At 51.7% G+C, this 14,031-nt stretch overlaps 1 protein-coding gene across 4 annotated transcripts in view; it reads right to left on the bottom strand.

Moving 5' to 3' along the window:
- The window catches only part of ST3GAL3 (ST3 beta-galactoside alpha-2,3-sialyltransferase 3), a 193,767-nt gene that overhangs the window by 111,511 nt on the left and 68,225 nt on the right, over positions 1-14,031 (bottom strand). For 2 of the 4 annotated variants that reach the window (XM_055139620.1, XM_055139618.1), the window contains exon 3: positions 2,675-2,722. The exons of the other annotated variants lie outside the window; for them this stretch is intronic. In XM_055139620.1, coding sequence (XP_054995595.1) covers positions 2,675-2,722 — 48 coding nt within the window. The remainder of the gene's footprint in view (positions 1-2,674; positions 2,723-14,031) is intronic. 4 annotated transcript variants of the gene reach the window in all.

Here is a 14,031-nt window from a genome sequence, read left to right on the forward strand (position 1 = left end):
GGTAACAGTTATTTGTGTTCTTTATGTCTGTTCACCTTTTAGTTTTCCTACCGTTGCTCAGACTGCGTAACTCCAATTGTTTTTTTCTTAACTTCTTGTGTCATCGGACTGGAGCGATAGCATAGCATGTAGGGCGTTTGCCTCGCACGCGGCCGACCCGGGTTTGATTCCTCCTACCCTCCTGGAGAGCCCGGCAAGCTACTGAGAGTATCCCACCCTCATGGCAGAGCCTGGCAAGCTACCCGTGGCATATTCAATATGCCAAAAACAGTAACAAGTCTCACAATGGAGACATTACTGGTGCCCGCTCGAGCAAATCGATGAACAATGGACGACAATGCAGTGCAGTATTTGTATCATCTGCATTTAGTTAGCCCAATCAATCATGTTTTAATTTTTCAGTTACTGTACTTTTCCTTATATCTTCTCTACCTCCCCTTCCCAGATTTTCTTCCTCCTTCTCTTTTGTTGGCTCCTGAACTAGTATTTTTTTTTTTCCTTCTATCTTCATGGGGTCCAGAGATACAGCACAGAGGAGAGGCGCTTGCTTGCTTTGCATGCAGCTGACGTGGTCTGACCTCCAGCACCACATATGGGCCCAAAGTCCTTCCAGGAGTGAAATCTGAACACAGAACCACGAATAAGCCCTGAGCACTGCCAGGGGTGGCTCAGCGCCCCCTCCCCCAACAGATGACATTATGGTCTTGCTTAAATCCAGTGGAGAATGTTGGTATTTCTGATCTACCAGACTGTCAACCAGGATACAAGCTGGGACAGGTCCTGTGGGCTCCGGTTTCTGTACCCGAGTTTCCAAAGGTGATTCTCACGGGCCCCCTGTGTGCGCCACCCAGTGTCCAGTCTGAGCCATCAGCGGTGTGTCTCTGCAGAGGGTCAGCAGGAAGGCCGGGAGGTACAGGTGCCCACAAACAACAGTGTGTATGCAGGACCTTCCCTGAGGGGCTCCCAGTTTGCGTCTTGGGCTTTCCCCCCGCCTCCATCCTGGCCACAAAGCTGGGGATTTAGTTACACATGCTGACAAGCATTTCCTGCACTGTACCCAAATCAGGAGCCAAGGGGCAGAAGAGAGGGGGAGGAGGAGAAGTGGGCGGGAGGGAGGGGGGGAAGAGGGGAGAGGAAGAGAGAGAGAGAGAGAGAGAGAGAGAGAGAGAGAGAGAGAGAGGGCTTCAATCCCTCTGTCAGAGGCAAATTCCCCTAGCTCAGCATCAGGCGCCTGAAAGGGCCCCACAAGCCACTGTTAACTGCACCCGGGACTCGGGCACTGGGCAAAAAGCAACAGAGGCTGGAGAGCTAGTCAGTGCAGCAGAGCAGGCGGGGCGCTTGCCCTGCACCCAACTGACCCAGGTTCAATTCCCAGCATTCCATATGGTCTCCCAAGTACCACCAGGCGTGACTCCTGAGTGCAGCGGCATGAGTTACCCCTGAGCATCGCCAGGTATGGTCCCCAAACAAAAGACCTGCAACAAACTCCGGGCTTTGTCCTCTGGCCAAGTTTAGAGCCTGTTGTCTACCCCAGAGTGAAAGGGAGAGACCTGCTGGGGTTAGGGCTGTCTCAAGTCCAGAAGAGGGAGCACCAGAGGAAAGCGAATCCAAGCCAGGGAGGAAGAACTCCCAATTCCGTTCGTATTCTCGGATGTCTGATCTGGTTAGAGAGTCCTGGACCAGCTGCTAGACACATTTGGTGGGCCAGCGCTTGTGCCTTCAAGTGGACCTTACACACGTATGTATCTCTGAATATATTGTACCCTGTGTGTGTGTATGTGTGTGTGTGTGTATACATGCATGCACAAGCACTCCCACCCCTCGTTTATGCAGGGAGTATGCCATAAAAAGAGACCCGCCAGGTCACGAGGTGAACGCATACTCTGATGGAGCCAGAGACTACCACAGTCCTCTGCAAAGCGGTTGACCCCTTTGCTGACCCCTGTACAAGAGAGTTTCCACTGTGACCCACTCCAGCAGCACTAGCGTGCCACACTTCACAAGCTGGCCCCTTTGGCAGAGGTGGAGTGGCATCTTCCTGTCACCCTGCCATTTCTCTAGGGACCACTGCAGGTGGAGGGTTATTGGCTTTTTGGATTTCCTGCTTGTGAAACACCTTTTCAGACATGTGCTTATTTCTATATTGGTTTATTTCTCCATTCGCAATAATTTTTGTAGTTCTTTATTCTGGAAAGAAGCACTCTGTTGGTTATTTGTGATGAAATTACACTCCCCCTCCCCGCCCCAACTTGGACTGCCTTTTCTTCTTTTCTCTCTTAATTTCTCTCCTCATTAATACAAGTTTTGTTTGGTTTTGGGGCCACACCTGGTGATGCTCAGGGGTCACTCCTGGTTCTGTGCTCTAGAAATCACTCCTGGCTTTCTCAGGGGACCATATGGGATGTGAGGGTCAGACCTAGGGCGCTAGGTGTAGGGCGCCAGATGTACGGCGCTCACCCCTGCAAGGTGAGTGCCCTACCCGCTGTACTATCACTCCGGCCCTGGATGTTGGGTTTTATAGCTACTTTCCTAGAGCAAAAGACCCTAGGAAGGCTTTCCCACGATTCTGGAATATTCCATCGCCCTCCCACCAGGCACCTGCACCTCTCTGGGCTCCACCTGCAACGGGGCCCGTGTTTCGAGCTGAAAGGAGGAGAGAGGGGAGGGGTTGTACCTGAGCCTAGTGTTTGTCCAGCGGTGTCAAGGGAAAGAACCACTGAATCTGCAACACAAGAGGACAAGTTCATTTCTTTCTCCTTCTCCTGGTGAAAGCAACAAGCTCCCAAGGGCTCTTCCCACACCCTCCCCAGGGGAGAGTCCTCAGGAATGGAAGTCAGCTCTCTGTGCCCTCCCATCCTGGGCCAGAGGCCCCGCCCAGCCCGGCCCCCAGCCCGCCACGGGGAGGAACATCTCAGGATAGATGTTCGTCTCAGACCCCAAATTCTTCAGAAGCACTTACTGCCAAATTAGGAGGCAATTGTACATCCTTTTCCTTCTCATCATGAAAATAAAGCAAACTTCTCCTACTTCTGCTTAATGGCACTAACATTTCCCTTTGACTTCTCCTTTTCTTTAACCCAGATTACTTATTATTCCTCCTCCCGAAAGGCTAAAGCAGCCTATAGAAATTTAAGAGTATGCGCTGGAATTTTAAAAAATACAGAGCAAAAGTAGTTGCCAGGGGGATGTTAGTGCCCAAAATGCATGCCATGAGGACATTACAAACATTACCCAAGTGAGGGCCAGAGGACAGTGTAGCGGGGAAGGCACAGGCCTTGCATGCAGCTGATCCCTGAGCGCAGAACCCGGAATAAACCCTGAGCACCACTGGGCGTGGCCCAAACCTCCCCTCCTTCCCCCAAATTGACATGTAGAATCAAGGAGGCTTGAGCTCCCAAGGAGCTAAAAGCCAGGAGAAAATGAAGTGGTCAAGGTCAGTGTCCACAGTGTCTTCACTCACTCACCCACTCACTCACTCACTCACGAACCACTTGTCATCCCTCTACTCTGGGTAAGCTCCCAGGCCGGCTCTGTGGTAGCGCAGCAAAGAACCCAGGCCTCGTCTGGCCCTCGTGGCCCTCCCTCCCATCTGTCCAGGCGAGGGAAAAACGTGATCACACAACAGACGGTTCGACTAAAAGAAGACTGCGAGACCAGGTGCTCAATACAAGTGTGTCTCTGAAAGAAGGGCATCGGCAGGGTCTTCCCTGGACAGGTGACACTTGACGGAACAGCTGTAGAGGAAGGGAGGCCTCAGCCCACAGGAATGGAATGTGAGGCCGACAGAGCACCACGTACGGAGGCCTAGAGCTTGACGGGACAGGGTTCAAGAACGAGAGAACAATCACAACTGTGAACAGAGAGAAATTTCTCTTGGGTTGGGAGGGGGTCTTCACAAAGTGGGCCTCTGCCTGCTGTGGACGAGTGCGCCTTCCGCAACTGCTCTGGGATAAGTAGCTGTGAATCTTGGGTAGTTAATTCTTCCACCGTGAGCCGTCGAGGCCCATGGCAGAGAGCCAGCGAATAGTTCAACAGAAGCAATTCTACGGAACACCAGGATAATTTAAGGCCTCGCTCTCCCAAGAGATCCCAGGGGCAAAGGGACCGCTCGCATTCAAAGGCGGACTCACACAAAGGCCTGCCAGCCAGATGTCCGTGACAGGGGTTCCACGTCACCCTGCGGAGCCCGGGCTGGGCGTCCTTTCTCTGGAAACCAGCCCCACACATTCCAGGTCGCAGACACACCATGCGCTGGACCCTCACAAGCCACTTCAGAGCATGCCACCCCTCCCCGCCCCCACTCTGAGGAACATGCAAGACAGGAATGGGCCACACACCTTCAGACAAGCCTTAGGAACTGTTTGTCCCCCCCCCCACCCCGCCCTCACAACCAAGTGTTTACTGAGCATGGGGGGTGAGGTGGGGGTAGAGAGCTGAAGGGCACTGTTTTGGATAAGGATCAGAGGTAGAAATTCTGTACCGCCAAATATAGCAGTTCCTAAGCTCTGAAACTCCATGGAAAAGGTAAGATTAATTTTAAACTAAAAAAAAAAATGCAGAAGCAAAATTCCTGGCCTGTACTGACCAGATAGGTGACAGCCCAGCCTTACAGTGGTCGGTGGTCAATAAATGCCCTATATTTGCCCCCCACTGCCACCCTCTGGAAGAGAAATCCCTGTTCCTCCTTTTCTTCATTTTTTTACAAAAAGGTTTTGGGACACACCCACAGTGCTCAGGGATCACTTCCTATGGCTCGGGGACCCTACGGGATGCCTGAGTAGCATCCTCAGCAATCAAACCTGATGGCCACCGTCAAGGCAAGAGCCCGACCCAACAACCACGGTCAGGCACTGCCTCCCTTTCTCCTCTTTCATTTTGGTCTTAAGGCCACATCCGGTGAGACTCAGCAGCTACGCCTGACTCTACTCACTCCCAGCTGGTGCCAGGATTGAACCTGCGCCTCCTGTATGCAAAGCATGTGCAAAGCACGTGCTGGGCCGGATTCTCTCTCTTCTCTCTCTCCTTCCTCTCCTCTCTTCTCCCTCCTTTCCTCTCTTCTCTCCTCTCTCTCACCCCTTCCTCTCCTCTCCTCTCCTCTCTATCTTTCCCCTTCCTCTCTTCTCCTCTCTCTCCGTTAAAAAGAGCTGCAGCTGGGAGCTATTTACATCCTGGACACGGACTCCCGCGGATGAATCAGTGAGAGCAGGGAAGCCACAGGGCCGATCCATCTCCTGGTGCTTCCCTGGGCCCAGCTACAGGCATCCTCGCTGCAGGCAACCCGGATTTTACTTTCCATCTCTAAACATTCGCCTTCAGCAGAAAAACATCTGCGGATGCTTTTGCAATCCTACTCCTAACCACAGCCCCGGCTCCACTTAGCACACTGCCTTTAGAGCGAATGTGTCTCTGCCTCCACTAAAACCCTTCAGGGCCTTCCTGGACCAAGCCCAAACTCAAAATTCAAGGCTCTCACCCTTTCACCTCACTGGCCATCTCTAACACCAGCTCCAGCTCCCTATAGGCCAGACTACTCCTATCCACCCCCTAGAGAAACCCCATCTCCTGAGGCTCTGCCGCCTCCGACATGCTCCCCCCTCCTGTTTGTGTGAGAAGAGCTGCCACCTTCCCTGGGGAAACTGCCCCCTCCTCTTCCAGGTGGTGCTGGGAGTCCCGCCCAGCCACAGCCCAGGCCCGACCCTCTTCCTGAGCCTCCTCATTTCCGGGCGCCCCCTGCAAGGCCAGGCTGGGACTTCCCCGATGGCACCAGAACCCTTGCTTCTCTTTTCCTCCCGTCAAACGGCAAGCTTCCTCAAGACAAGGACCTCGGGTCCATTCTTCGGTTCCGATGCCTGGCTCGGAAACATTCAGGAAGAGGTCAGTAAGTTTATCAAATGAAGGAGTGCAGGAGGAAATATCCTTGTTTTCCACACTTTCACAAACTGGGGGCAGGTCTGCATAGATTATCATCCACTTCAAGCAGATCCTGACCCTGGGCTGCCGCAGCCCGGCCTCAGAGCAGGGAGATGAAAGCATTCCCACACACCAGCGGGAGGGAAGTGAGAGAAGAGCCCCGGGGCTGTGGAGGTGAGCGATCACTTTCACCTGGAGAAGATTAAGCAGGGTTTTCCGAGGAGCTGACTGCCCAGATGAGCAGCAATAAAAACAGCGGCTCAAATTTCAATCGCAGTTGACAAGTACTTTTCCAATTGCAATTTTCCTCCTTTGCACCAAGCAGTCCTGAAATAATCCCTTAAACGTTCACCTAAACTTGAAGGAAAAAGACTAAGCAGAAGACTAAAACCCAAGTTAACCTTAAAAAAAAAAAAGGGAAGAAAAAAGCTTGAATGATAACGAGTTGTCTGGAGGGGAAAAAAAATTATGTGATGCTGTTTTATTCTCTGTGCTTCTGCAAAAGTTCTACATTTACATTGTTAGGGGAAAAGCTGGGTAGGTTGGGGGGGGCGGGCGAAGCACCTCTTTAATCCAGTTCTTGGATTTTAACTTCGGTGTTCAGGCCACAAGTGAGGGTGCTCAGGGGCCATTTCCCGGGCCGAGCTGGTGAATCGCTCCCAGTGAGGCTCCAGGACCAAACCCAGGGCTCCATCAGGCAGAGTGGGCCCTCCAGCCAGTTCAGCTCCCCTCCCAGTCCTTCAGGGCTTTAACTTTGAACTCAGTAGCTCCGGTGCCAGGTTCTTCAATGCCTTTACATACCCGTGAACACGCCAAAGCCTTTCCCCTCAGATACTGGAGATCCCTTCTATTTCGTGGCACTTCAGCATACCTTAATAACACGGACTTTGAAACAAAATGGGTTTTTTCCTTTCTCTTCATCTTCCCTCCATTCTATAATTATTATCGAGCATCTATTATGTGCCAGGTTCCGTGCTGAGTAGTTGAGGCATGAAGCTAAGAGTACATCTTCCAGCCCAGGAAGAGAAACAAATCAACAGGCACTTCAACTGTGATGGGAGGAGGGGTCTGTACCAAACAGATGACAGTCTGCCTGGAGAGGAAAAGTCAAGTTTTTGCAAGCCCCATTTGCAGCGGTGGTGGCATGCTCCGGAGAGCACGGGTCTTTAAATGGCAGAAGACACAAGTGAGCGGGCGAGAGATTTCAGGAGGAAATGAATGACATGCTTGTGTTTTGTGTAAATGTTGATGGAGTTCGCTTTGCACACTGCAGGCACAGGCTGGAGAGTCAGTCTGGTCATTCACTCTTTGTGTTTACTCTGAAGGATGTCAGATCGTTTGGGTTATAAACCACTTTGACAGCTACAGGGAAAACTCAGTCTTCCACAAATTGAGTTTTGTTTTTTAAGAAACAGGGCAGGAACATCCAGGCTTCTCCCAGTCAGACTAGCCAATGTGTCATTTTTATTTCAAGCAGCCCGGGCCCCAGCTGGCCCTGGCTCTCAGGACCCAGGCCGCCATGTGGAGCGACACTCTAGCGGCGAAACAGAATTCCAGACCCAAGTGGGACAGAGCACTGCGGCTCACGACGGCCCAGTGAGGAAACCTAGAATTTACTGGAACTCCTTTATTATGATCAGATGTTTCCTGTGTCTGGTTTCAACAGAAATATGAAGAATGGGGCTCGGTCTTTTTTGCAATCACTGCCGAGGTTTCCAAACCTTGCAGCATGCAGGGAGCGAGCCCCACTTCTGGGCACTCTGTCCCGGCACAGGCCCCAGGTGCCGGTTAGGCCCTGTGAGGGAGGGACAGACGGAACAGAAATCCCCAAGTCGCCCACAGCCCAGCAGGTGAACTAAACACACACCAGATCCCGCTCTCCAGTCAGCGGGGCTGTACTGTGTGCCTGGATCTCCCCGAGGCCATCCAACGTGTGCTCCCGACTCAGACACACAGAAAACGGAGCCTGGGCCATGTGAGGCAGAGGCACAGAACACCCTGCCATGGTGGCTATTCCACAATGGCATGATCACATACACACATGTATGTGCACACACTGACGGGGCGGGGAGCAGCAACTATCCCTGCTCGACCTTGAACCACACAATGCTGAGGAGCGGGGAGGTGCCGGCTCTGAGTTAAGCACGTCACTCCCATCTGGCAATTGTGGGTTTGAGTCCCGACACCACACACGCGCGCGCACACACACATACACACACACACAGAGTAATGAAGAAGATGTCTCACTGTTCAATGACAACGTATTTGTTAAGAAGCTGTTACACAACCAACACTTAGAGATATAACAGTATGAAAAAATCATGTCTCTTCTATAGGGAGGGAGAAAAAGAGAGAGGAGAGAGATAGAGGGGTGTGTGTGTGTGTGTGTGTGTGTGTGTGTGTGTGTGTGTGTGTGTGTTCGGCCACACCAGCGGTGCTTAGAATTTACTCCTGGCTCTCAGCCCAGGGATCACTCCTGGTGATACTTGGGTGATATGAGGTGTGGGGGATTGAACCCAGGTCAGCCATGTGCCAGGCAAATATCCTACCTGCCCTACTACCTCTAATACAGGAATTTGTATCTTAAACAGGAAAATTTTAAAAAAGAGAAACAGCAAATAAGTGAGCCAAATTATATCTGACAGTATGAAGAGCAGATAAGGCTAGGAAAGACTTGACAGAGGTTAGGAGGGCTTCCCAGAGGAGGTGTTCTATGAGCAAATACCTGAAGATGAGAGCCAGCTAAGAAGAAAGTCAGGGTGAAAAAGGGTTCCCGATGGGATGAAAAGCAAGTTCATCAACCCTGGTACACTTCAGAAACACAGAAAAGGCTGGAGTTACTGAAGTATACAGAGCACAGAAAACACAAGAAAGGTAAGAAATTCGCACGGGCTGACAAGGACCAGACCTGTAGGAGACCTTGGCAGCAAGCCACAGAAAGATAAATGCGGAAGAACTTCCTGCTTTTGTTGTTGCTGATGTTTGGTTTGTGGTCCACAGCTGGCCAGGACGTACTTCTGGCTCTGTGCTTAGGCGCCAATCCTGGCATGCTCAAGGGACCAGACGGGTGGCTGCGGAAGAATCCAGGGGTGTCGGGGACAGAATCCAAGTCAGCTGCATGCAACCCAAGCACCTCACCTGCAGAATTCACTCTCTGGTCCACAGTTCCTGCTTTAAACCAGGAGTATCGTAATTTATTCATCTGTCTCTCTAGGCCACCGCCAGAGGTGCTGAAGGCTACTCTCAGCTCTGGGGAGCACGCAATGGCAGGGCTTAAAACTGGCATTTTTGCACACGCAAAGCGTGGGTTCTAGCCTACTGAGCTCTCTTCCCTGCCCAAAACTGCCCTCTTTTTTTAGCCCTGGAATTGGAGCTAGGAATTGAATCCAGGGCCTCATAGAGTAAAGCACCCCCTCCCACACCCCTGTCTTGGTCATGATCCATAAAACATAAACTTTTATCGCTATGTGGGAATTAGATGGAGTATTCTGCCAACAGAGTGGAGGACTAGAGGGGAAGACTGAAGGCAGGAAGATGGATAAGGAGGGAAATGCAATACTCTAGGTGAGAAGTGGCAGGGTCCTGAACTAAAGCAGCAGTGATCAGAATCAGGAAAGAAGGATAGATGGCAAAAATGTTTAGGAGGGCTGGGCTGGAGCAATAGCACAGCAGGGAGGGCATTTGCCTTGCACGCGGCTGACCGGATTCAATGCTCAGCATCCCATAAGGTCCCCCAAGCACTGCCAGGAGTAGTTCCTGAGTGCAGAGCCAGGAGTAACCCCTGAGCCTCGCTGGGTATGACCCAAAGAGAAAAAAAAAAATGTTTAGGAGGGAAAGCACATCGGGCGACTAACTGATGGGACACACATAAGTGACAACAAAGGCAGGACATTCTACAGACAGCCTGTCCTCCATCCAAGCTCCTCTACAAGTCTGAGACCTCGGGCGGAGCCTGGCCAAGACGGAGGCAAGCAACAGACTAGCGGGCGATCCAGAAGACAGACAGGGTCGCCCTTCAGAGATGCGACGCGGGATGGTCAGTGAGTTGGGGTCTTGGTGGGAGAAGCAGGAGTGGGGCGGCTGGGGGCTGGGCCACAGGGGCCATCAGAGTCACACCAATGGCAGAGCCTCAGCGTGGAGAGCCACAGCCCCACTGCCGAGCACCAGAACCTCACAGAGCTGCTGCGGGCCCAGAATGTTCACCCGGTGCTGGTCTCAGTGGCTGTGACCAAATGTGTGGACAGACCAACCCCTACTGGGTTCCCAGCACACTCGTCTCGCAAGATCTGAATCTCAGGAGTCGAGGAAGGCCCCACTCAGGCTGGGGTCAAAGCTGTGTTCCCGAACCTGCCTTGATGACAGAGCCCTCGACTTGGAGGTGGGGGACCTCTTGGTTTACCAGCTGAACTGGTACGTCCGAAGTCACCCGACAACCACCCTGAGTTTCCCACGGTAGATGCTCTGCAGGTAGCTAACCCCTAGGTCCTGCTCAAAACCCAAGTGAGATTCCTAAATATAAAAGAGAAAGGCGGGGGGGGGGAGGGGGAAGGAAGTCTGAGACTAGAGTAAAACGTAAGCGTCAGTTTAGGGCCATGTGGCATATGGAAGAAAGTCTGTGAAATGATCCAAAACACAGGAGTAGGCGGGGAAGGCAGAGGAGGTGAGAAGCAGTTTCAAGAAGGAGCATCCGAACGTGGCCAAGATGTGGAAGGAGCTGATGAATGGAAAGCTGCTGCGGAATTATTCACCGGGAGGGCGTCCGTGGGAACGCTAATTAGTGGGAACAATTTCTGTATAATGATCAGATTGAAAAGACTCAGCTGTGAGTGAGTAAGTGGAGGCCTGCTGATACAGTAGTCTTATTACTTGACTATTTTCCTGCCATCCATTTCATTAGCGGAAGTCGCCAAACACGAGGCAAGAGTTCTTACTACGCCAGGCGTCGGTCGTCTCAGAGCCTGCCATGGAAGACCCGGGGAAGGGCCTGGAGAACACTGACGGGAGCTGGCCAACTCCAGGACGGGCCTGGGGAGGTCGCTGCCCCCGGGAGGCTGGAGGGAGAAGCTGGCCGGGAGAAGCGGGGGAGGGCCGGACGGCGGGCCGGGCCCCTGAGCACAGGCCGTGCTGCTGGGTGGGAACTGCCAAGGAGAGGCGCTGCAGCACGGAACACAGGCGTGTGCGGTTTCAGGAAGGGCAAATCATGCCTAATTATTATATTAGGGTTTCTCTCAGGAGGTAAAAGTGCATGTGACTAAAAGTCAATGCAACCTATTAAAAAAATAAAAAAGGCTTTTTTTAAAAAGGCTTTGACACATCAAAGACTATTTTTAAAAAGTGAGTCACCTGAAATTGAGGAAGAAAGTGCAGTGTCATCCAGGAGACAAAGGCACTTGGCAGGAGGAGCGGGGGCAGGTCAAGCCCTGGAGCTCCAACACCCACAGGGAGACCAGGAAGTCTGGGATTAGCTGGAGTTCTACTGGCCTCTGCCCAGGGGAGTGGGTGGGGGCACCCGACCAGCACCTGTGTGAGCAACAGAGGCAGCTGGGATGAAACCAGGGCGAGGGCAGCCCCGCCAGGGGCAGAGGCAGAACGGGGACGTGGTCTGGGCATTCAGGATGGTGGGAGGGCGAGAGTTCGGGGGTCACAGTGAAAGCAGGAAGGCGGCAGTGCCGAGCGAGGTCAGAGGGCAGAGCCAGGAACTGACAGGTGGCTGTGATTACCCCACGGAGCCTCCGATGTGGTGCAATCCACGGGCTCAGCATTGGCGAGAGAGGGGACTCTCTGGGACGATGTGGCCAGGACTGAGTATTAACAGGACACTGTCAGGGGGAGTGCAGGGTCCTAGCAAAGGAGTTTATCCCAGGTGCACCGGGATGGGAGGGGAGTCAGCAGGGAACCAACTGGAGACTGAAAGGCCACGCTGACCAAACCCACCCCATGGCAGTGTCCTGGATCAAGTGAACAAACACACACGGTTCATCCAGAACACATGCCACTGCCGAGGTTTCTAACATCACTGGAGGTGACTCGGCCAAACTGACAGGGGGAGCAGTGAGTGGGGAAGAACAGACAAAGGGAGAGAAGGGGAGAAAGAGGCTGCAAAAGCAGGCCGGGACACATGTGCCACTGAACAGCACATTCAGGATTCGGGCTGGACCAAACGGGAAAAGGCCTTCAACGTTCTCAGACATCTGAGGAGGAGGAGACAAAGGAGGGTAAGGCTAGTTTGTAGTACACCTGGTGAGGAATGAGGAGGTTCTAGCGTGAAAGGAACGGAAGGAATGTCAGGGAGAACCAGTGGTGGGCCCAGAGAAAATGACATTGCAGAATACAAGGATGTAGAGACAGTCCAGAAAGAGATCTGTCACTATCACTGTTATTGTCATCCCGCTGTTCATTGATTTGTTTGAGCGGGCACCAGTAATGTATCCATTTTGAGACTTCTTGTTACTGTTTTTGGCATATCGAATACGCCACGGGTAGCTTGCCAGGCTCTGCCATTCGGGCGAGATACTGTCGGTAGCTTGCCAGGCTCTCCGGGAGGCGAGGAGGAATCGACCTCAGGTCGGCCACGTGCAAGGCAAATACCCTACCGCTGTGCTATTGCCAAAACGTGTATGACCAGAAAGAGATGGAGAGAAATATTAAACATGTATCAAGAGAAGGTCCAGATGAGGTCTACATGTATCCTCTGGGCTTGGCAATTAGGAAAATGTTGGTGATATCAGAAGAGAAGGTTTATGGAAATTATCGAGAATAGAAAATAAATCAACTGCCACAGTTAAAAAATGCAAAAGAAAAAAAGTATTTTGGTTTTGTTTTTGAGCCATACCCAGTGGTGCTCAGGCTTACTCCTGGCTCTGCACTCTGCGATCACTCCTGGTGGGCTCGGGGGCCTAAGCAGGGCAGGGGTCAAACCCAGGTCCACGGCAGGCAAGGTAAGCACCTTACCTGCTCACCGTCTCAGGAGGGGAAAAAACACTTTTGATGGGGCTGGAGCGATAGCACAGCGGGTAAAGCGTTTGCCTTGCACGTGGCCGACCCGGGTTCGATTCCCAGCGTCCCATATGGTCCCCTGAGCACCGCCAGGGGTCATTCCTGAGTGTAGAGCCAGGAATGACCCCTGAGCATTGCCGGGTGTGACCCAAAAAGAAAAAAGAAAAAAAAAAACACTTTTGATAACAGAACTAGTGCAGGAAACATGTATGAATACAGGAGTTCTAGAAAGAGAGAATAAGAAACAAAAGGTAGAAAAAATATTTTAAACGCAGTTCAGGGCTAGAGCAGTAGTACAGCAGGTAGGGTGCTTGCCCTGCACATGGGTCTACCTGGGTTCACTCCTAGGCACCCCATACGATCCCCTGAACACCTTGCAAAATTATCCTTTTGAACTATCCACATGTATGACTTTAATAATTGTACAAAAGTGTGCAACTCAAGTGGCAGGGCTGAGGATTCGAGTTCTGTTGATTTCTCCCTTAACCTAAATATAATCTATCTACCAACAGGGCCCATCAAGTCTATTTCACATTTGATCATCTCCTACCTAATGCTTTACACCAAATGCTTCTATAACAGAGAGACTGTCCAGGGGCTAAGGCACTGGCCCTGCGTGCAGTCAACCCTGTTTTGATCGCTGGCACCACGCACGATCCCCTACGCACCACCACGAGTCATCCCTGAACACAGAGCCAGAAACAAGCCCCAAGAACTGCCAAGTATGGCCCAAAGCATCCCCCTCCCCAAATAAATAAAATAATCGGGAACATCTAAATACGGACTGGGAATTGGAAGATATTATGATATTATATTTAATGTGAGTCAACAGAATGATAGAGATATAAAAATTCTTTCGTGGGCCAAAGACCTCCTCCCAAATCCTTTATTTGTTAGAGATCATTCTGAAGAGTTCGGGGGTAAAATGACATGATGTCTGGGATCTGATTTAAAATTCAATATAATTTTTTTTATCCAAATAATAAAAAAGATATGAATCTCCGAAAGAGCGGGGCCTGCACTGGTCTCGTGTGCCAAAGACACTTGGACAGGAAGAGATGCTTAAGTTATCTGCCACAGGACATTCTTCCTTTCATCTGGGAAAAAGATGCATTTGATAGGGTG

This window comes from Sorex araneus, chromosome 5 (genome assembly GCF_027595985.1).
Source record: "Sorex araneus isolate mSorAra2 chromosome 5, mSorAra2.pri, whole genome shotgun sequence".
Classification (NCBI taxonomy): domain Eukaryota; kingdom Metazoa; phylum Chordata; class Mammalia; order Eulipotyphla; family Soricidae; genus Sorex; species Sorex araneus.